General features: G+C 41.8%; 1 protein-coding gene across 1 annotated transcript in view; it reads right to left on the reverse strand.

The window, feature by feature from the left end:
• Positions 1-251: 251 nt before the first annotated feature.
• MRPS6 (mitochondrial ribosomal protein S6) overlaps positions 252-23,794 on the reverse strand; it is a 46,989-nt gene continuing 23,446 nt past the window's right edge. Inside the window, exons 2-3 of the mRNA XM_082303805.1 lie at positions 12,667-12,806; positions 252-867 (exon numbers count right to left, since the gene is read on the reverse strand). Of these exons, the coding sequence (XP_082159931.1) occupies positions 687-867; positions 12,667-12,806 (321 nt within the window). The 3' untranslated portion in view covers positions 252-686. The remainder of the gene's footprint in view (positions 868-12,666; positions 12,807-23,794) is intronic.

A 23,794-nucleotide genomic window follows, 5' to 3' on the forward strand; every position in this document is an offset into this window, starting at 1 on the left:
CCTGGGTCTAGCTGATGGTAAAACAAAGCTTCTTTTATTCTTCTGTTCATATGTAAGCATGGTTATTCTCTAACCTGCCACCTGGAAGTTTCTGGCCTTTTCTATAGAGAATAATTTTTCACCTGTACTTTGAACAGAGTTATTACCTTAAAGAAAGAAGTATGACGTGTCTTTTGGCAATGTAAGTTATTTTTTCTTGTACCTTTTCTGCTTTTAAAAAAAATGAGTCAAGTTTTATTTTTAATCACGCTTTTATTACCTTTTTCCAAAAACAAGCAAAAAACCCTCCAACAAATCACATCCCATACTGCTATATTTACACTGTAGACTTCTTAATCTCTTATGTAAATACACATATTCTGAAGTAATCTGTCTGTAGAAAAGAATGCTATTTTTAGCATTCTGATGATGGATAAATCTTCATTATCAACGTAATGCTCTAAGAGAAAAGAAAATCAATTTTCAGAGTTGTCAAATATCAAGATAAGCATACAGATTAAGTCTATTCAAATCATTTGAAACAAAAAGAAACCTCAAATGTTACAGTAACTTAAGATAGTGTACTATACCACACACGTAACATGGCCAAAACTCATTATTTTTGATGGACATTAGTTATCACAGTTGTTTTCCAAAGCAGGAATAAAAAATTTTTTAAAAAGTTTCAAACATGCTATTTGGAATATTCACTTCTTCTTGGCAATTAATTTATCTTCATAGTTGATTGGGATTATGCCACTGCATTCTTCTGTCTTTGATACAGGATGCTTTATAAAAGCACGTCTAATTACATCAATATCACGTCCTAAATGATCCATCATGGTCGATACAATCGAAGGTGGGCCCTCTAAGTCTATCAAAAAATACCTGCAATGAGAAACATACACACAATAAAAAAAAATACCTGTACTGCAACAACTTCAATTCAAGTAACTGTTCTGTGGGATTTCTTAAATGAAACTTTCTAATTATTTCTTACATTTTGGTACCAGAATTGTTTTAAATAGAAGCTCAGTATTATCTTGATTTCAAACAAGAAAAATTCAATTGAAGCAGGCTCAGCCTGAACTTTTCTTTGTTGTACAGCACTGCTTACCCAAGGAGATTAAGAGAGATCTTACTCTTCTTGTACCTATTCGATTCATTTCCACACCTTGATTTGAATAGTCTTAAAAAAAATAAAAAAAAGGTAGGGTGGCACATTCATTTCAGTTACAACACGCATTCTCCTTCTTCGAATTCACAGCATTGTTTCTTTGGGGTATAGATGCCAGTGTGAAACATCTCAAGCTTACATACATACAGGCACATTTCTTCCTTGAAAGTTCTACTTCGGAGCTGAATGGAAATGAAAACAAACAGCAAAAGAAACCCAAGGAGATGGACTTATCCCAAATTAAGCACATCTCTAATGTGAACACGTCTTAAATTTTCAATCTGAGGGCGGAAGCCGAAGCCGCCTACAGGCAATGCCCACTTGCGCAGCTGGCACCTGACAAGCATACTGCCGTGCTGACCTTGGCAGGACTGAAACGGTCTTACTTCCACACGTGCACAGTGCGTATAAAATGCAGAGCTCCAGGTAAGCACTTCGTGTCCGCCACACAGCCATCTTTGACATCTATAAAGAAAAAGCCAACCGCCTACCTACAGGAAGGAGATCGTTGCTCCCCATTAATATCTCAGGTCACCAAGGTCACTTCTGCAATAAACTCCTTTGCTGAAAAACTGAACCTTCTTCACGAGCTCAGCTATGATTTTGCAAAAGGCTTTTAAAACTCCAGTACACCCAAACAAGCAAAGAGGCCTACTGCACTTCACGAGCTCCATTTCAGACAAGGGACACAACCATGCACTGCGCATTAACTTAATCTCAGATATGCCAATTCAGACCCCATCTCTTATCATGAGATGTACCTTAAATTCATTAGCAACATTATGTCTGTTGCTCCTGCAAGTTATGAGCGACCTAGTGCCAGCCACCATACTAATGCAAAAAATGAGTGAGCCATGTCACTGGCCATCCTTCCTCCCTTGAAATGCTGTGAATGAACCAGCGTTGTCAATGGAGCTGTAACCAGAACACTTTTTAATCACTTTGCATTTCGGATGGCACTAACTATAGTATAGCAACAAGACACTGCAACTGTCTCAGAAATCCTACTGAAGAGAACTAACCACTCACCTCGTTTCCAAGACTAGCAGTAATTTAAAGGCTAAATGTACAGCACAGCACTTCCCACCTAGCTATTTCATTCTAATCTTTATGCATCCTCTTATTAAAGCTCCCCTTTCCTCCTAGTCCACTCAAGCACACCTCCCCATGAAGCATCGGTATACCCTGAAAGCGATGTCCCTTAAATGAAGTCATATTACCCAAGCAGGAACAAGCATCCCAGTTTGATTTCAAAAACTGTACCTAACAGAGGGGAATTCGTTCTGCAAGAGGAATGGATTCTTACTAAGTCAACTACAGCGTGAACATCACACTTCACAGTCCACCTTCATAAGGGTAACCTTGAATGGTTCAGTCCCCAAGACCAGAAGCTGAACTCGGGAGTCTGAACAGGAAATATGGGAAGATGGGGTCACGAACAACAGACGCTCATGTTCTTCATCCTGCATCGCGTTCAGTTTCATCCAACTAAATGTGTTACTTCAAAAACATTACACACAGAGCAGACCCGTCGGGCCAGAAATGACTCAAGCAGCGTGTGCTGGATTACTGCACAGGGGTGGAACCCACCTGTGGAAAACACAGTGAAGAAACTTCTCCTTAGCCAGACATCCTAATCCTGAAAATCTTAATAGCCACAATTTAGCTCTGAAATCTTTTTCAGAAAGACTAGACTGAAGCACTGAATTCTCATATGTGAGGGGTCTGATGGAAAAAAAATCTCCCTGCAGCCTGTACTGAAGCAATGAGTCCTCCAGAAGAGATGCCCAGCTGGTGCGGGCTGTGGCCGAGCGTCACTGAAGCCAAGGGACCAGTGCCAGGTCACGTCAGCGAAGGTGCTGCTCCTCCGACTGCAGCGGGGCTACCGAGAGCTACAGGAATAACTTGCCTCAAAAAGGATTTGGAAGAACTCTGGTGGGCTCAGTCCTCCTCACAAATCCTCACAGGCTTCAATGGGAACAGGATTCGGCTTAATATATTTGGAAAACTGAACTGCCTGCTGTTTTCTGGTCTCCAGAATTAAGAGATGCCACCCGGTTAAAAGTTTAAGCAGAGAAACGATTTTTAAGCTTGGACAACTTGTTAGAAATACCGCACAGCAACATCTGAGAGACGCACACCCCTTAAAAAGGGGAAGTCGTATTTTCTGTTAAAGCCATTAAAGCCACTGGTAAATTTACCAGATGACACTTAACTCTTCTCCTTGGCAAAAAGCCTTCCAAATCCTCTCACAGTTGCAACTAACAGAAAGGAGGATGGGGGTAGAAATTCTAGCTAGTGATCCACCACCACCACTTTCATGCCCCCTTCCTTTAGCAAGACCATTCGTTCGTATCGCAAACCGTGCTCCTTGCCACGCCATTTTAGCCCCACCATTTCTCGAGAATTTAATTTCATTTCTGCTTGCAAGTCGTATGCTGCTTTTCATTGTGTTCCTAAAACGGCAATACGGGTTTTTTTTTTCTCCAAAGGCTGCTTTGCAACTTTGTGCTTTCTCTCACATTAGCAAAGGGTGGAAATTTCCACTGACGCACTGTTGATAACTGAAGGAGAAGGGGGGGATGGGAGGATGAGCTGTTACAGCATATCTTTATGACTCCTCGCAGAATAGGTATTTTATCTGACGATACAAAACTGCAGTAATTGGGGACAATGCGAGTTTTTAAAAACAACCACCACTCTTCAACGTTAACAAGCAACGATTGCCTTCCTCTGCCAAAAAAGAGAGAAGGAAAAGAGGGCGAGCGTAAAAAAACATTATTTCTTCATTAAAGAGAAGAAACTACCAGCTACAAAAGCAATAACCAAACACAATTGACAATGCAGTCCCTGAGGAGATCTGGAACCCTTTCCCCCCCAAATATACACATTTAAATCAGCTGTCATGAGGCCATGGGTTTTTTTTAACCCAGCCTCAATAAGGCATGCAGCAACCTTAATTTCAGGCAGTGATCTATGACCCAATACACAACGCAGTAGCTACTGTTTGTGTAGTAAACAAAACCAAATCCCAGTGAGACTTAAAGACAGGGAAAAATACAGGAATGCAGGAGGGAAACCACCTCATTCTTGCAAGCAAAAATGCAAAAGCATTTAGGCTCTCTAGGAGTCAGCCGAGTCATCACAGGAGAAATGCAGGAAAATTCCACTGATTCACTACAAGACCACAGTTATTTTTGTCATCCTGCTCAACTGTAAATAGCAGGATGATTTAAACACAGGAGAGCTGACTGAAACATATTACAACAATGCATTAACTGAAAAAAAGAATTAAAAAATCATATTATCTCAAACAAAGGAGAACATACCTTTGCCGGGGGGGGGGGGGGGGGGGGGAGAAAAAAGCGAGGTTTCATTTATTCTTTTTAACATCTTCAAGGCAGAAATTGTTTGAACCTTGAGTCCTAAGGATACTCAAATATTTTGCTTTCAAATGGACAGTATAGGACTACAAAGAACACTGAAAAGCACCTGGATCACAACTCACTTTTGAATCCTCCTAGAATACAACTCTGTCAGCCTGGCGAGCCAAGGGAAAAGCACACATATGGTGGAGTTGGAAGAGGCTGTGTGGTCCCGTGGTTGTGCCCAAAAAAATGCCTGTATGCTTAAATTTCTCCTTTACATAGCAGCAGTAAGTCTGTGTAAGCTTCCCCAGCAGGGAGGTGGAAGATAAAAAGGAAAGATGATGTTCTGATGAACAGGTAGAGGTGAAGCATCAACCAGGGAAACAGCAAAACGCCTGGAGGAAAGCAAGCTGCAGCACTCGCGTGAGAGCAGCTGGACATTTGTTCTCATTCAGGTAATCCTATAAAAATGAAATTGTTTTGCTACCTGAATGATCACTTCATCTTTGGGACCACTGCATTGCTCTGAAGAGAGATAGTTTGCTTTTCTTCTCCACTCTGGTGGTAGCTACCCTTCCTCAGCAGGGCAGGCAGGCAAGTTCATGCTCATAAGGATTATCATTTTGTAGCTGGAAGGACTAGTACACGTGTTACTTTTAGCTTTTAAAAAACAGGTATGGAATAGATGGACATCCCTTGAAAATCACAAGGACAGCAACTGGGAAGGACCAGATCAAAACCAAAAGATGGTATCTTAGTAACTAGACTGTGCCACAGCAATGACGCAAATAATCCATAATGAGCAAGTACTTTGGGGAAAAATACATTTTACCATCCAGAGTCTTCAGAAATTTCATTTGCCAAATTCTATACATAGACGCCTGTTATTAAGCTAATTAAATAATGGAAAGACATTTTGCGGCACAGCAGAAAAATACAAAAGAACACTGTTAAACTGCAAAAGAGAAACCAGCCTGACATATTTGGAGTATTTGAAAAGTCCTGCTCACTGGGCAGCATTTGAAAAGTTTGCAAAGTTGTTATGAGCAGGGCTGAAGTTACTAAGCGGGTATTAATTCTACTTGTGTCACTTCTCTGCCTTCCGTATAATTCACAGCTTAAAAACCACCAAAATGGTGACTGATTCCCATCCCACCAAAGCCACTATTTAAGAGTGGCCATCACATTTAATCAATGTGCTTGCACAAGGATGCTACAGAATTTAGTGCATCAGAAAATGACACTGGCGTCTCAACGTCACCAATTACTGCACCGTGCCATTTCTTCTGAAAAGCACCAAAGTTGCAAATTGCACTCCCACAGATAAGGTGAAGGAAAAAACCACTTCAAGGCTCTGATACCTGAGGCACATGCACGCATGCATGTGGACAAAAGCATTTTAAGGAAAAGTAATGGTTCAACTCATCAATGAAGAAAGCCCCATCTAGTGGAAGAAGACAATCAATTTAGCAGAAAATACTACAAACGTAATACTCAAATATTCAAACTGGTTTTGTTCTCATCCAAGTGCATTACAGACCCAGAACTCCTTTTTGCTGAAACAGATCAAGATGTTCTAAAATCTGAACAGCAACGAACAACACAGGTTGTGCATTAGCTATAAATTTAGTTTGATGGTATTAAGAAAGGAAAGCTTGCCGTCTCTTTCATCTGTTTTTCTTTGCAACCTCTTTCATCTCTTTTTCCTTCCTCCTCTTTGGTCTTCAATAGCCATGAAAATCATCAAGACGGTCTACCTGAGTGAAGCTAAACACGTCGGTACAGTTATCTGCAGGATGAAGTCCTTTAACTATGCAATAGTTTGTATTTTACTAGGGGGTGGGGAGAAGAGAAGGGTTGTTAAAACTTGTAAACGCTCCAGAGAACAATTGTGATGGGTAACTATTATTTCACTCTTACAAATAAAGTAAATAAAATTGCATCTAGACAGCGTAGGTTATTGGAAGACACTTCAGCATCTCTTGTCCACGTGGAATACTATTCTGCCACAAGCTGCTTGTTTAAAAATAAGTTTTGTAAGTACAGTTCTTCAGCTCAGATACTTTATGGAAAGAGGAGAAGTTTGAACATGTAACATAATTTACATGGATGTGTTTCCAAAATATTCAGATCCCTTAAACAACATGATGCTCAGTTACTGAAATACTCTTAATAACTATTTCTTGTGCATTGGGCCACTGAGTCACCGAGAAACGGGAGAGTCGTGCCCCCTTTCCTGAGCAGGCGCTTTGGCAAAGCAACGTTACATCACGCACCACATAATGAAGACAAAACACGAGGTGCTCCCGCAGGATGGCCAACCGCTTCAGACCCTAAACCACCCAGAGGAGGTGGGAGTGATTTGTGGGAAGGCCAGGACAGCCTCCAAGCCTTCCCCGCTGTAGCAGAGGGGAAACCGGTACTGAAGTTTGGTGCTCCCAGCTCCTGGGCAGTAAACGCAGCACTGCAGGGCCTGGAAGCCAAGTTGAGTTCATCATGCTGCGTCCTTGGGACAGGACCTCCTTGCCTTGCCATCTTCCCCCATCACACAAACAAGTTCACAGCACAACTAACATTGCAACCTGGATTTTCTGTCTCCTGATCCCATTAGATGCTATCTGTATATACCCTGTGCTCCTCAGCGGACCCTGGCAATCACCAGAGTCCCTGCACACCTCCCACAGAAAATTCCCCATGCACATGTTAAGATAAGCTCCCAAAATACAATTCAGCAAGAACAAAAGTAAGACCTGAGGAGTTTGCTATTTCAGAGAACAAGTGGGTTGATGAGATAACTAGGAATGAACAGCAAAACAAAAAGATTAAGAGACAAGCAAGCAAATAACAAAAGAAAATTGCCATCTTTTCAAAATCAGATTTGAAAGGGAAAAAAAACAAGGCAATGAAAAACTGGCAAATAGAACATGGAAATTGTTATGAATAATCAGAATTACACACAGTTTCGCTGGAGAACTCACAAATAGAGTAAATGAAATAATAAAAATGTGGGGAGAAAGGTCTAAAAACATTACTGTGTTACAGGTAGATTTAATAGGGGAAAGCACACACATCCACAAAACAAAATAGAAGGGAAAAGCCACAGTGCTCTACTGATTTACAAAACTGTACTAAATCTGAGCATTGACCAGGCTGATGTATGTCATCTTTTCTACAACAGAGATAACAAAAATAAGAATGGAAGCAACATTTGGGGGGGAAATAAAATCACTAACAACAAATCTCTAGGGGACAGCAAGATACCCAGTATTCAAAACCCAGTTACACCTGGCCACTTTCTTCTCCCCAAAGCCCCTGTTGTAGCTCCTTCCAGTTTAATAGATTCCTGGTCTGCAAAAACTTTGAGCCATTACCTTCCCAAAGGAGTGTCTGAATCTTATTTTTTAAAAGATCTGTTTTGCAGCCACCCTTGCACCATCTCCCCTGAAGTAAAAATATCCTACATACCAACCACGTCCCCCAAACCACCTCCTTTATCTGATGCCCTGAAGCATGAAGTGTCACAAGCATATGATTAAGGCATAGCCTGGCAAGGCCAAAGAAAACAGGTATGCCACAAAGTGCAAACCCACAGACCGTGCTACTGAGATCTATCATTTTACAAGCAGTTGCAATATTCTCCAGTTTAGCACTGACCAAATATGCAGCAATGGCTCTGCAATGTCATCCCCCAACCCCAGTCTGGACCCTTTATTTGAAAGCTGCTTTGAGGGATTCGATGCTTCTGTATCATCTTAAACAGTCAACAAATCCAGAGTTTAACATTCCCTGAATTCAAATACTAGTACACACCTTATTTAAATCAGTTCATCTTTGTTTGTTCCAGAAATAAGCACCTCCTGACACATGTAATACAATGTTAAAAAAAAATGCACTGTGTTAGAAGCAATTTAAATACAACTCATTAAAAATTATAAACAAGCAGCAACTAGTAGAACAAATATTTGGCACAAATCTATTGCCCATTAGGAGATAAAGTTGGGAATCCTTATTTACATTCTTCCACTGTTTTTTCAGAGGCACGGTGGCCACGGGCAAGTCACTCAGGCTCAATGCCTCAACTAAATTTACATACATAACCCACACTGGAACCAATGTATCCTTGTCACATTTTATTCATCTGTAAGGTGAATACTATTTGTTACAATTTTGTGAGATGTTACTTGAATCACGCTCTTAAATACTTTAAAAACAAAATATTAATGTTCTACTATGGCAATTAATACCATAAATGTGAATTAGTAGCTAATTCAACTTCAGTTTAAAATATCAGTAAACCATTGATTTAAAAGTTTGATTCTTCAGACATATCTACAGAGTTCCTGAAACATACTATTTTCATAATTACTTAAATGCAAATGCTGTCAATATTAGGTCTCTCTCTCTCTCAAAAAAAGGGTGTTTTCTGCCAAAAGAGATGCATTTAAGAGAAAGACCTAAATTTGTTTTAATATACCCTCAATGCACATGCACCACCTGCTCAGTGAATATAATTTCCTGAGAAGAAACAAGTCAATTATATGTGTGATCTGAGGTCTTCAAAGCTGCCTGGGAGAGTAAAACTGCTCATTCCTGTGACAGCTGTGGGCCACAATCCCCTATGGCAGGCTTTGAAAAATCTCAGCTTTACAGATCAATTGGCAGTAAAATTCTCATTCTCTGTGAAGTCTCCTGTATATTCTTAAATTTGTAATGTGCCTGTAATGCAGTATATCTGGGACAGATGATGCCAAAGCACTACAGAACTCAGAGGGGGGAAAAGCGCTTTATTAAGGAGACAACTATCCTCCCTATTGACCTATGAGTAGGTGTTTTGCAGTTTAATTCTTTACTGTTCACTAAAGACACTACCAAAACCTGGCTAAGTCCAGCAGTAGTGTTGCCGTGCACATCGCGCTTGTGTGTCCTTTTGCTGTCAATCGCTCAGTTTTATGATAGGCTGTATATAAAGACTTGAATTGCCGTTAAAAACGGAATTAACTAAATGAATAAAACGTACAGCAAAAGCCTGGGAGAAGGTTGACTACTAGGCGTGCCACAGAGCAAGTCTCAGTCGACCTGCAAATAGCTGGTGCTGCCCTACTGATGGCCCTTGATTTGAGGTTAAGAGACGCAGCCTGGATAGCACTGGGTGTTTTATAAGGGAGCAAAGCTAGGCTCACTACGCTGGTGAGGAAGATCGTTCCGGTCTGTTTTTCAGGCAAACACCCCACGCAGGTGGGGGGGATTCCATACCATTCTGAGTGACAGGAAGATGGTTTGTGCAGCGGTCACTAGGACAAGGGCTGTCTCTAAGAGATATGCTATTGTATTGCACTAATTTTCATATAATTTGTTGCTACGAATATTGTGTTCCACTAATTTTCATATGATTCACCAGCCAGGAGGTCCAAGGAAGTAACGGGTTCAGCGTACATCCTAAGTCTCCAACCATCTACATACTAGTGGAAAATAAACTAGCTGAAGCTCTGCTAAGAATCACAAAACTAAAATAAAATACAATTAAATTTTAAAAAGCAAACAAAAAAAAAAAACACCAACCACAAAATGAAAAGCTTTGAAAGATTCAACACTCTCCCCCGCCACAGACACACAGTATCATTTGCACTCTCGCAGAAGCCCTTTCAGTTATTTCAGAAAAAGCCCAGACTAAGGAAAAGGTGACACACACTGTACTACCTAATACACCACTCTATACCAACTTGCTAAGAACGGGAACATAGACAGAATTAAAAATTGGCTATGAAGGAGAAAAGATCTTAGGATTTCTTAGTAAGTACAGGTGTATATTCAGCTTAGTGAGGTGTCTTGAAAAGCCTTTTTGTTCTTTTTACCTTTGTCCTGTTAAAAAAAAAAAAAATTCCTTTTAACAGATGGTGTAAAGTAGAACTGACTGATTTTATAAGGTGGATCAAGAACTGACTTTTCACTTCCTATTCCTAGATTATGTTTAACATCCTGAGTAACAACTTCTCCAGACCACATAAAATATTGGATGGTATACCAGGAATCCACCATACCCGTACACTGAACTGCAGTCTCCTCAGCAAAATCTACAGAAATACAATTCTCCCACATTACTAGGTACTAAAACTGCCTGCTGCTTCCTCTTGTAATATCTCCTGTCTCCTGTATTTCAGTTCTCCAATTAAAAGCACACAAACCAACTATTTCCTGTCGTATCCTCTCTCAATTGCTTCTCCCTTTCAAGAAGCCAAGCAATTTAGGGGAGGGAACTGTCATATTCAAATACAGCGGATCCAAATCCTGGGCAAGCAGAATAACTGCTAAGTATTTAGAGACACTTGACCTGGGAGGTGGAGGACGAGCAGAGATGGCGACATTCATCTGATGGCTTCCTGCCCATGTTTCAAGACACAATTGCAATTATTTCCTACTAAAATCTTGCCTCATTCGCAACGCAAAATATGTCTGCTCTAAGGACTCTGCAAAGAAGAGGATTATAATCTACACATCCCCTCATCATGCTTATTAAGCAGGTAATCTGCTACAGTAAATGAGTTAAGCTAGTTTACATGTCTGAAAGATCCCCTGAAGAAATAACTTCTATTTATCTCTGCTACATAGTTCTTGTGATGCTGGTTACTGTCTTCTCCTGTCCTGGTTTCCCTGTTGAAGAATCCAAGACCTGATCTGCAGAAGTACTGCCACCCAAGCCAAGCTGAAACTGTCATCCGAAGCAGTGAATGTTAGAGAGTGTTAAGTACTCGGGGGGGGGGGAGGGGGGGGGCGGGAAATAACCTAGAAGCTAAAAGTCTCAACTTCAGCATCCAAAATTAGTGGAACTGAGGCCCTCTGCCTTAGCTCCCCACCTGTACAAGGAGAGTTAACACCATCTCCTTGTTCTGCTGAAGCTGTCGGAAAAGACTTTAATGTTTATGAAATGCTTCTACTCCAACAGAAGCACGAGGTAATTAGTAATTCTGTCTTGAGATGAGGCTTTGATTAGCTCCCGTGCGTAGGCAACAAAACTTCATCCTAAAATGCAAAACTGGCAGGATCAAGCCATGTTTTGAAGGACACCACGGAGCATGAGCGCAAGACAGTCACGGCCACAACGCCATTGCTTTCAGTTAAGTAACAGGCACGTGGTGGAGATTCCCTCCCTTACCCTTTCTGTCAGTCTGCTCTAACTGGCAGCTGTCACCTCTCCCACTTCGCAGAGAATGAAGAGGTCCTCAGATGAGGGAGTGAAACTGTGAGTCACCCCCGGGGAGATGATCCAAGAAGGGCTTCGTGAAAGGTGCACCTCTGGAGTCGCCTCGCCTTCCCTAGCGCCAAACGCCCCTCAAGGAAGACGGCAGGTAGGCAGGCTGGCCAACCATCCCATTACGCACAGTTGCATTACAGGGATTAGGAGGAGTGCGTTGCTAATTGTTATTTTGATTACCGCAGGCAGCCCCAGCGCAGTGCGGGTTGCCTAGCAACATTTCCCAGTCCTTGCGAGAGCCAGCATCCATTTCGGAGGTAGCCTCAAGGAGCAACAACACACTGGCGTAAGCGAGCAGGGGGTGCGATCCACAGCACCTTCCTCCTGCACTGCGGGGGAAGCCCGACATCCGAGGTGCCAGTTCACAGCTTCATTTACATTTACTTCCCAGAAACCACACGGTCATCTTTAACATCCTTAACAAAAATTGTATCAGAAACACAAGCGAGTCTTACAGGGTACACATTTAAATTAACATTTAGTTCAGATGCATTAGAGAAAAAGAATCAATCCTGCCAATTAGCAACCAGCAGATTAAGTACAACTTTTATCAGTAAACAGCCTGACTGGCTTGGAAAATAGTTATGTAAAAACGACATAACAAAATAACATTGTGTATGTCGAGGAAAGTGGTTCTGCAGGCCTGGACTCAGGCTACTCCTAACACGATGACTAAACATCAACAAAAAGCCAAAAGCATGCAGAATAAAAGACACAGACCACCTGAAGCAGAACGCACGCATGCACACCCAGCCACACGCAACCTTACCGAGATCACAGACGTTACAGGCGTACTCCCAAAAAGCACAAGGAAGACCAAACAATGAGAGTTACAGATGTACATTTATAATGGAGCACTTAAAGGATTTTAAGGAAAAGTGCATCGTGCATACCCTCCTCTTCTGTGACGCTCCTTGTGCTTGGAGATTTTGTAAGGTAGAGACCTTTCTCCCAGGTTTTCTAAGTTCCTCACAACAGCTCCTCTCTCCATGAGAGCCTCAACAGTGCGCTTCAGCACAGCTGCAGTCTCAGGCTTTAAAAGAGAAAAAAAAAAAAAGAGAAAGTGGGAAATGTACACAAATCTGGTTATTCTTATTATGCAATCAGAAGGGACACCTGTACTCGCACAGCTCAGCACTGGAAGAGATTGTTCCGTAATCCGGGAGGGCAAAGTGGAAGCAGAAGCAGACCTCTTCCTAAGGAAGAAAAATTTTAAGAACAAACAGCCTATTCCTCTGTGAATTGTGGCAACAGCAAAGTTTTCACCGATTTCAAAGTCAGGCCCCAACAACACCAGAAAAAAGAAAATAGTTTATGGATTTAACTCACCTGGTATCACTTTGGCTGACCCTTGCACAGGTGTAAGTAAACATATGTGGCAAAGAGCAATTATGAATTGGCAAGTTTTAAGGTCCCTGGACCATCGATGCTCATGAATATTATTCACCACTATATTTAAAGTGAACGGGGGGCGGGGGGAACACAAGTCCATGGCTTGCTACAGAGACAATTAGCACCACATTCCTTTCCCATGGTCATTTCAACTGCACGTGCGTGATAGATATTTGGACCCTTGGGTACATCACTGCACGTCTCATTACTTTTGCATAGCCGACGTCCAAGCCTCTTTAAGAGTTAAGGAACTGACATGCAGTAATTAGTCTAACATGCAGAGATTTCACTCCTTAGAAAAACAAGTTTGAGGGACAGGCAGCCAAAAAACAGTAGGTAAAACAGATGCAACGTTTTCTTGCTCATTGCGTATCAGAGCTCTTCAGAGTGCTGAATCATTTCGGTAATGACACTCAACAATATCTATGAAAATGTTAATAAAGTACAAATTAGACTGTTTTGAAAACAACTGCAAACTTATACACTCAGCAACAAGAAGTACTTTAAGAAAAACAGATCTCCTCCAGAGAAAGGAAACTAAATGGATGTCCAACTGAACACAAACCAAACTGTATAGCTTTCTTCTGCATTCCTTGCAACATTTCACATGAAGATATATTCCCAAGTCTACTTGTCCAGTGAGACTGCAACAGCTGTAAATGGAAAAGTAATGAAAGAGCTGATTTTCAGCTTTATTCAGATTTTATTTTGTTAAATCAGACCACCATAATAATTCCACTGTCCCTTCTCAGCCAGAATAAAACTTCTGTAAGCCTTCAATCACCTTATGTGTAAGATGACTAAAAGTTAGTTTCCTAAGTCTAAGGTAGAGATGTACAACTTGACTAAGAAAAAAAGGCTGTTTAATGTCCATGTCCCGTAATGGAAACTGGTAGAAAAAGGTGGTACCAGAATCTCACAACATGCAGTGCAGCCCATGCTCCGGCATGTGAAATTTCTCTCTCATTTTCCTGAGGATACAAGGTGATATGAAAGAGCCTCCAAACGCAGAGCAGAGACGTTCAACGTATGACGTTTTGCAACGTTGACTGCTCTTGGAGAGACCTGAAGTACAGACAGCCCATGGAAACAAGAAAACGTTTCAGGCCTACTGCCCTGTGGCAGTCAAGAGTCAATCACGGAATCACACTTACTGCCCCTCACCATCAATCAGAAATTTTATCCCCCTCTCTCCAGCTGCATAAACTGTTTGGGAAATTTATTTTCAACACGAAGAGCCTAAACAGTTATAAGGCCAGCAAAAATGCCTGGACTTTTTTTCAACATATGTTTAGATTGTGTTGCAAAACAATTACGGGGACCAGACAAGTATGTTCACACATGAAGAACTGTTGCTACCTTGCCAAAATTCATCAACGCATTAAAACTATTGTTTCTCACAACAGACAAATACTAAAGGTATCTCTTGTCACAGCGTGAAAAGTTAGGACAAAGGGATTAAGAGATCTTATGGATTATACTAAATTAATTTAAATCATATTTTAGCTCAAAATCAGGAATTACACTATTTTTCAGTTGACTTCGGATGGCTGCCTCCATTATCACTCAACTATATTTTCAAGTAAGCACCTTTCATGCTTAGGATCTCCTTCCCCAAAGTGTCTGCAGAACTAATTGGGTCTCCTTACAACGCTTTTTGGTGTTTGTGGTCTTTTGCCACGAAGCAAGCCATTCCCACAAATGTTACAGGAGTCTGAATTTCTGAAATTTCCAAAACCTGTTCAAGCTTACCTGGAACAAAACCAGTGTGTTCAAAATTTACAAAGGAGAGACTGACAGATGGACAGGCAGACTGCAACTACACAGCCCTTCACTAGAAAAATAGCATAAAACCAATTTTGTAAGATCATGCAGGCACTCGCATATCAATGTTACAGCTGATGATGCTGACCATGTAAATACTTTCATTCCCCCCTTTAAATCTATCTCATCTCTCAAATACTTCTGCATACTAGATTCAAATACTAGAGAGTATTGCATTAACACAAGGATATTCTTCCAAGACTGGATTCTTAGTCTTCTCTACATGCTCATATTTTGTGTTACTTTTCATCCTCTAATATGTCTGACAACTACCACCAAGCAGTCACATGCAGTCCTGTCTCTCTCCACAAACCCAAGGAAAAGGACAAGCAAATACTATCAGAGAAGAACTGGGAAGCGACAGCTGTGGCATGTTACTCCCTCAGTACTTTGAGCAGTACTCAAGGAGTAGGAAGGGTGACTGAAATCTGTTGGCTGAGCTGACAGGACTGAAGGTGAGGAACAGAATGAAGAAAAGCCAAGTAAGGAGATCAAGTAGTGTCTTCATAATAACACCAGCAACTAGGACAGATCATAGAAGAAAATCTTATTCTGCCTTTCACCCACGTGTTGTTTGCCATAGTGGAAAGTGTTCTTTCAAACTTCTGCTATTGGAGAAACAACAGTAACAGCCAGAGAAAGGTAGCAGCTCCGCTTTACTTGACCCTGTCCTCCACACTCCACAAATGCCAGAACACAAGGGGAGAGATGGGAGCACAGGCTCTTTTCTTAAGACTTTCCCCATGAAGAATTTCTACCCAAGCTCCTTATGGCTGTTTTAGCTCGACTTACATGGCACAAAGGCAAGAGAAGCTGGCTCAAACTCTAGACAGTTTTTATGCTGCTTCCATCAATGCAGGATCTCAGCATTCAAACCCATCTAAATCAGGAGCTACTAGTGAGATACCTTCATTTGTTGTGAAGCAGCAGCTTCACACAGACAAGCCAAAAACTAGGGTAACAGAGCTACTGGTGATAGCCGTAGTTTAATGTTGTAAGAACCATACCAGAAATGTGGCTTCAAGAAAGAAGAGAAAAACAAGAACAAGTGAGTTTGTGAAGCAGGCACCAAGGTACTCGTTACTATCTAAAAGGTTCTGCCTTTTAAACAAGAATCTGACGCCGACCATTAGGATTTTACTTACCCACATTAGTAAGGGAAACGAGCAGTTTTAAGAAAGAAAGGGCAGCTAACCTAACAGCTTTAATATCTTGTGCACTGCAGCGCACCTGTAGTGCTTCCAACCCTAGGCTTGAAAATACGCTCTTGGAAAGCAATAGGATCTGCCATGCAAGTCTTCTCCCACTGTGCCTGCTGTGTGTGGTTAGGTTGCAGAAGCCTCCATGGTGCTCAGACAATTATCACAAGAGAAATCTGTCAGGTCAATGAATAAAAATACTGTTAAGTTTACTGTTCCTACTTGTCTCCCACTTGCATAAAAAATGCTGATCCATAAACAGCTCTGTTCAAGAGAGATTTTAATTGACTGAGACCTTCAGACAAAAAGCTGTATGTCCAGCGGTGGAGTTGTCTGGCATACCCTTCTTAACAACCATACCCATTTAAGTTAAATGTTATTGGGTAAGCTTACTCCTCTACATCCCTCATACCCTCAATGACACACAAGCTTTTTGTCTCTTTTATACATGCCAACAGATCAGCACATTCCCCGAGAGGCTGCATGTCCAACATGATGTGCAGTTTCTAAACACAATGAAGCCTAAGATCAAGTCCCATGTATTTAAAAACAAAACAAAACAAAAAGAACAAGAAAAGAAAGCCACAGATTTCTACATTAAGGATTGTAAAATATTACGCGTTTTTGCAACCTCCCCACTTGTGGACATACTTTGAAAACATAAACTAATTGTTGGTTTTGAAAGCTTGTCACTGTAATCCCTCTCATTCTTCCCCTCCAAAAAAGATCATGGTTTATCATAGCTTGCCTAAAGCCATCAACCAAACTATATATAGGCTAGCCTTTGCTAACCATAATATCCACAGACACAGGTTCCTTGGTTTGCCTCAGAGCCAGACCAGTTGAGGACATAGGAAATGGTATTGCCTGGCTCCCAACCCAGGAGCCACAACATTTTTTCCTGAACAGCCAGCACTAATTCCAGTACCACAGATGTGGGGAAGCAAAGATGGGGGAGAGAAAAGGAGCAAATGGAAGCCAGCGCCAGGATATCCATGCCAGAGAGCACGAAGCGCTAGCAAGAGCGCGTAAGCCCTGGTATGTAATTCTAGCTCTGATTCCCCCTCCTGCATACATAGTCAAAGCCAGAGCCCTTTCAACTGCCTTCACCCTTAGTGAACTTGGTGAACTTTGCTAGTGAACTCGGTGAACTTTGCTAGTGAACTTGGTTCACTATCATTTGGCCTTGAGTAGTGACCTTGTTCTTCAGAAAGGTACAGCTCTACGGACTCAACCAAGCCATGGAAGGAAAAGGAGAGAGGTCACTGCAGACTGTCCAAGGGCTTTTCCTCGGAAAAATGCCCCTGGAAGAAGTAATTGAAGGACTGTTGTCTACAGATCAAAATTCCCCACTCCTCTACCCCCACATTTTTTAAACTTACAGCCGCCCAGAAGAAACATGTTAACTAGCATGTCAACCCTGTATCTGCCAGGCAAAACGCTCACAACAGAGGTACATTACAACACATACTTTCTGTGTATCGTTGGCTTTCTCCACAGATGAGGATTGCTGCAGCCACGTTTCCCAGGCGGCTGCACTGCCAGGGAGACCCCACGCAGCTGCTGCCGATGCTGCAGGAACTACGCACATCGAGATCACCGGGCACCTTTCCACAAAGGCTCCAGTTCAGTTTATTTAAAACTCCACCATTCCCATGAAGTTATACATAGCCCCAGGTGTCAGGCAAGCCACAGCTGAACGCCATGCCCGAAGCACTTCCTTCATACCTCTGGCTTCTACCCTTCCCCTCGCCAGTCTTTCAGCTTAGCGTAACCATCACCCAAGCGAGCAGAAAGCTGTTTAACGCACAGCCTTCTTCAGCATCTCACCAGACTGCGCACATGGAAATGGATGGGGGTGCACCATCAATTACCTCCCAGGATCAAAGCCACAAATGCACAGTAATAACCAGCAAGTACTGCAACACAGCACCATAAATCTCTTTTTGAGGGGAAGTCATATACCACCAGCATGAGTAAAAACTATAGCGTGGTTTTTATCAGTTATACAGAACTCACATGGCAACCAGCAAGTGTATTAAAAATACACGAACAGAAAAAAAATTAAAAATGGGGAATACTCTGATGGCAAAGTATCTTCTGTTCTACTGGAGGCCGAACAGACATGAGCTCGGCAGCCATGAAGCTGCAAAGAACAGCCTGGAGACAGACCAGAAACGTGGCAAGGGCTTGAACCAAAGCTTTTGTAATACTGATATCTTCTAAAAAACAAGGAGCCACCCACCCGATCCTAAAGGTAAGGACAACGCTGTGGCTGGAACTAGAGCCATGTGAAAAGGACACTGCGCAACTGCTCAATTTTCCATCTCGTTAGTTGGCCAGAGGGAGCTCAAGAGAGGACAGAAAGTCAAAGGGATAGAAAAAACAGAACTGGCTAAAAAAGAAGCCTTCTCAAGCCACCAATGCTCCTCCAAAAAGTCTTTAGAGAGAGAAAAGGAAGCAGACACCAAATACTTAGTTTTACGGCTAGGACTGTACTCAAGTTCTTCTGGCCACTTTTTCAGTTCAACGGGAAGTATTTAAAGTCAGTGGGCACATCTCCTTAAATTATAAACAGAAAGAAATCCATCATAATTAGCTGGATTATCCCTTCGATGTAGTAATAGCAGGATAAATTTATGTCTTTTTTTGGTTGTTAAACAGTTACAAAAGGTTTTTCTGAGATTATTTACTAAGGTGGAAATCAAAGAACGCAAAATCCTTGTTTAGAAGAAAGCTGCAATTCAAAAGCAGCAAATCTAGGAGGAAAACAACTCCTTACTATCATTTACTACATAATAAAACACTAGAAACCTATTAGTGAAAATGATAAAAAACCACACATACATTTGTAAACTAGCCAAGATCAACACTGGCATAAGAAAGAAGAGCTCTGCAATGAGAAACAAGGGGAAGCTGGAGTCATTTAATTGTCACACCCTGTTTTAGTACACAAGACTACAGAGCAAACAGATGAAAAAATAATCAGCAGATTAAGAATGGACAGCAAAGAAAAAATTAGTGTTAATACTAGTAAAAACCATAGCCAGGCATACAACACAGCTAGTGGTAGGGCTGTTCTTTATCCGCTTAGGGAACAAACTCGAACTCCGGGCGCAAGATGCAAAGCTGCAATTACTATAAAAGCATAAACAACACAGAACAGCAGTCCTAAGTAGGGTACAACCACTGAAGGATATGTACTATTCAGAAAAGATCAAAATAAAGATAAAAGTGGTAGATCAAGCAAACAGAAGATGTGGGAGCCGTGCTGCACCCCTGCTAAAAATGGCCTGCACGTGACCGATGAGCGCAATCAGGATGTCCGGAAGCTGAGCAACAAAAATGTGAGGACTCTGGACACCTGCCTGGAAGTTCAGACCCGGCCAGGGATGGGGAGGGATTGGTCTTGGGAAAGCTGGACATAGGACAGCGCTGGGTAGGGACAGAGGTTTCTCTAACTACGACAATACAATTTTCCCAATACAGAATAAGGAATAAATGGAAGAAACCCAGGTGCTCCTGAACATGGTAACCATTTCGTATTCCCATCAAACACTGATTGAACAAAAAGGCGTGATACTATTCTAGAAATGGATTTGGCAAATAGCGAGAAAGTTATAGCAGCCAAGTCACCAAAAATAAGTTCAGGGGAGTGATCAAAATTGACTCAATCTGAATTAAAAATAACACTCCATCCTCAAAACAGATCTTTAATTAGCATTTTAACGGGGTGTAAGCCAAGGAACTAGCAACTTCACCTGATGTGAATATGAAGCCCCAGGGACTTGGATGCAGAGGAAGCAGCAACTTTTAAAGTCAAAGTGATGCTAGCATCTCTTCTGTTCTGAAATCCACCTTTCCTCTTCAAAGAATCTAAATTCCACAATATATCTTTTTTTTTTTTAACTCAACATTTAAGATCAAAGGAAATTATTAAAGAAACTGAACTAAAAACCAGCAATACAAGTACTCTATAAATACCAAGTCACAGTTAAATTAACACACCAGTCTCAACACTGAACTGAACTGAATTTAATTCATTTTAGAGAGTTGATACTTTTGATAATTTCTAAAAAGAACTCTAGAAGGTGTCTTGTAAGTCTGAAGTAAACAGCAACCAAATCCTCCATGATTCAGGGCCATTTCAAGGGTTTATTACCAGAAACAGTTAATGTAACAATTTGACACAACTTCAGAATCACTTAAATGCCTTTCTTAAAACTCCATTTAGAAACTTATCCTCCTCTTCTCAACCACAATAAATTATAATATGGACTTCAATGTAACATTCCTGGTCAGCTAAAGTCTACTTATCAGAAACTTGCTAACAAGCTTACCAGAAACTACAAGTAAGTTTTGTTCCTCTCATGACTTTTAGATGTGAATACATTTCATCGAGTTTACTTTATATATTCACTAAGCTTAAATAATCAAGAGTGGAAAGGAAAAAACAGAAACAAACACAAAAAACGCTGGAGGGAGTTATTTTCAAACATGTTTTCTCCCTGGCCTTTGAAATGCATGCACACACACACATGCAGGCACTCACATACGATTCCTGTTGTTTCCACATTTGTGTTTAAGATGAAAAACAGAAGACATTCGAATGAAGAGAAAAAAAAGATAACAGTCGGAGCAGAAAAAGGGAAAGGTGAGAGGGGAAAAAAAAAACAAAACTTTTCCAATCTTGTGATACAGAAGCTGGAACCACAGTCAAGAAGCCAGTGCTTCTTTCACCATCTCCGTACTTCCCGCTGGTAAACCCCTTCCCGACCACATTGCGAGGGGACACGTGGCTGCAGCTGGCCAATTCAGGTCATCAATTCCTCTCCCCAAAGCAATGAGCTGCCAGTTTTAAGATACCCTGGAACTTTTTCTCAAACTTTCCCTGTGATTCCTCAAGCATTTGGACCGCAATTGGCCAGCCTCATGGATCCACCTTCAGAAGACCCTGAGATAAGCAAAATGTAAAGCCAGACTTAACTGCGCAGCCCAGTCCAATCAAGATCTGCATCGAGTCCTCCTTAGACAAGTTTAAAAAAAGAAATCCTGTGCACAACACTATTTTTAGATGTATTCAGGATTTTAACCACCACAAAGAGCAGAAGTTTTGCTCTTCCTCCCCATCTTCCAAGATTACAGCTGACTGTTACAGTTTACTGCCTTCTTCAGAAAGCTGGTCATGCCTCCTCTGGGTAAGAGGTCTTGTGGTGCAATTTTACCTAGCAAGATGTTTAATACGACATAATTCCTATGAAAACAGGCTGTGGATGAAAAATAACGCATACAACCCAGCACCACAATTAAGCTGGAACTTAAGTTTGGAAGCTTACTTCTCAAGGATGTCACCTATACTATCAGATTTCTCAAGACAAGACTAATTTTAAGGAAGAATTTTAATTCTGGATAAGATCTCTATTCTCAAATAAGCTTTTTCTTTCATTCTCTCCCCTGTAACTCAGCCTTGTTTCCATCTCCATACACTGCGTGTACAGCTTCCCTAGTATTTTCTCTCATCAACTTATTTTCTATTCACTCACATATTTAACACCAGCTTGGAAGACTTACAGACACTTACAGAAAGGGTCCAAAAGCGATGGCTGCTATTCCAAGGTAAGCTGAAGCCCATCATCCCCTTGCCCCAAGTGTTCCGCAGGAAAAGGCTGCCTGAACGCAGAGCTAATTGCTTCTTCAGCTGCCTGCCTGGCACCTCCATTCGCCACCTTCTGTGCAAGTTGGGGAAGGGACACGAATCAAACCACCATCAGGCTGCTGCTGTTACCGTTTGCTTCCCTGGATGCTCCATAGACAAAGTCAGTGGTATTAAGAAGGAGAAGGGTTTCAGTGTGTTGGAAACGGTACACAGCACGACCAGAGTTCACAACCCGAGCCACCTCTCTGCCGTGCACTACTGAGCCTGGTACTTTTCCCCGCAGGCAATAGCTCGCTCACGGCACACGTGCAGGCAGCTCTGAACCCGCAGAGGTTCTTCCAGTGTAATTGCTCTGGGCACATTCAGCGTTTCTCACATCAGCTTTCACACATCCGCAACTGGGGGAAATCTGTGCAGCAGCAAAGGCAACAGGCGCTGCATGGCTTCCAGAAGCCAGACACTAGTTTGCTTGAGAGTTGCAGCTGCAAACACCCAACACAGTTAATTTTCACATTCTCTGGCCTGGAAGCATCCAGCCTCAGAGTGCCAGCAGCAGTCCAGTGTTGAGAGAAATACCTGCCACTGTCCAAAGCATCCGTTGTAGCAGTCGGGTGTCAGGATATATTCCAGCCAAGTCCCCAACACTCCAGACCTAGGGTGTACCGCTAGCACCATCCAGCCAAGTCTAAGCTACTGAAGAGCTCCCTTCTATGAGAGAAAACTTTTAAGGACTAGAGATCTGGTTCCTAACACGTAGCTGTGATACCCATCACACACACCCTTGCTGCCGTAGAAGAACAGTCAGGACTAAGAAAAAACTGAACATGGTTAGTAAAAAGCTTTCCAAAAAGAGTGTGAGGACCATAGCCATGATTTTTAAATCCTCACACATGTGCAGAACAGTATCTTTGGCTCTGAACCATAACTGCGTTTAGGGTGGAAGTTGCACTGTTTTGACCAACTGGTGTGCACAACTGAAAGTGACCCTTGGCAATTTCTTGCTCAAATTCTCCTGTACGCTACAGCATATATACTGGGATACTCAAAGCTAACTTACAGAACTAGTTTCATGGTTCAGGTAAGTATTAAAAATAGTTGTTGACTAAGGGTTATCAGCATCACAACCATAAAGTCAAGTTGTCACCATATTTGTATCAGGCTTTGAGCACCTCAAAAAAAAAAAACATCGAAAAAGAAAAAATCACTATGTATAACCTGATTAAACGTGCTTGCTAGACACACAGGAAGAAATCACAGAGCTGAAACCTCCTGGCTGGTTCACTTTCCTGGCATGAGAACAAGCACAGGGCAAACTAGGACAGCCGCATCCAAGGAGGGATAGTTCACTTCAGAGCCAGCAGGCAAAGAGTACTCATTACCACCATCTCCTTGGGTTTTTCCAGTGAACCCTCAAAATAAATCCTGCTGCAGCATTTATTCAACCTGCCCACAACTTGCCTGGGCCAGGACTCCACACCCAAGGAAGCATTAAAGTCTCAGACATGAGTAAACTGGGGACTGACAGTCTTTGCTAACTAACACAACTGGAACCAGCTGGTGTCAAAGAGGCATCTTGAGCCTCTTTTAAAATCAATGAAATGGAAAGCTGCTCACTGAATAGAGAATCACCTAATAAACTAATTAGATAACCAATTAATTAACAGCTAACTAATAAAAACACAGGAGTCCCACTCCCTCCTGGAAACCACAAATCCAAACCAAGTCTGCAGGCTGGAAGCTCTGCTTGTTTCTCATCCCAAATCCAAAGCTTCCTCTCCAAGTATGGTTTGTACCCATTCCTACAACCAACCAACAGCTTCCACTTTTCTTTTAAAACACAGCAGCAAAAGAAGAGAATACCAAGAACTATTTTGATGAATGCAGCATTTCCTCTGCAGCTGAAAATCTGGCTTTAATGTCCTTCCCACAATTTTTGCCAACATACCCATC

Source organism: Platalea leucorodia (assembly GCF_965183815.1).
Source record: "Platalea leucorodia genome assembly, chromosome: 2".
NCBI lineage: Eukaryota > Metazoa > Chordata > Aves > Pelecaniformes > Threskiornithidae > Platalea > Platalea leucorodia.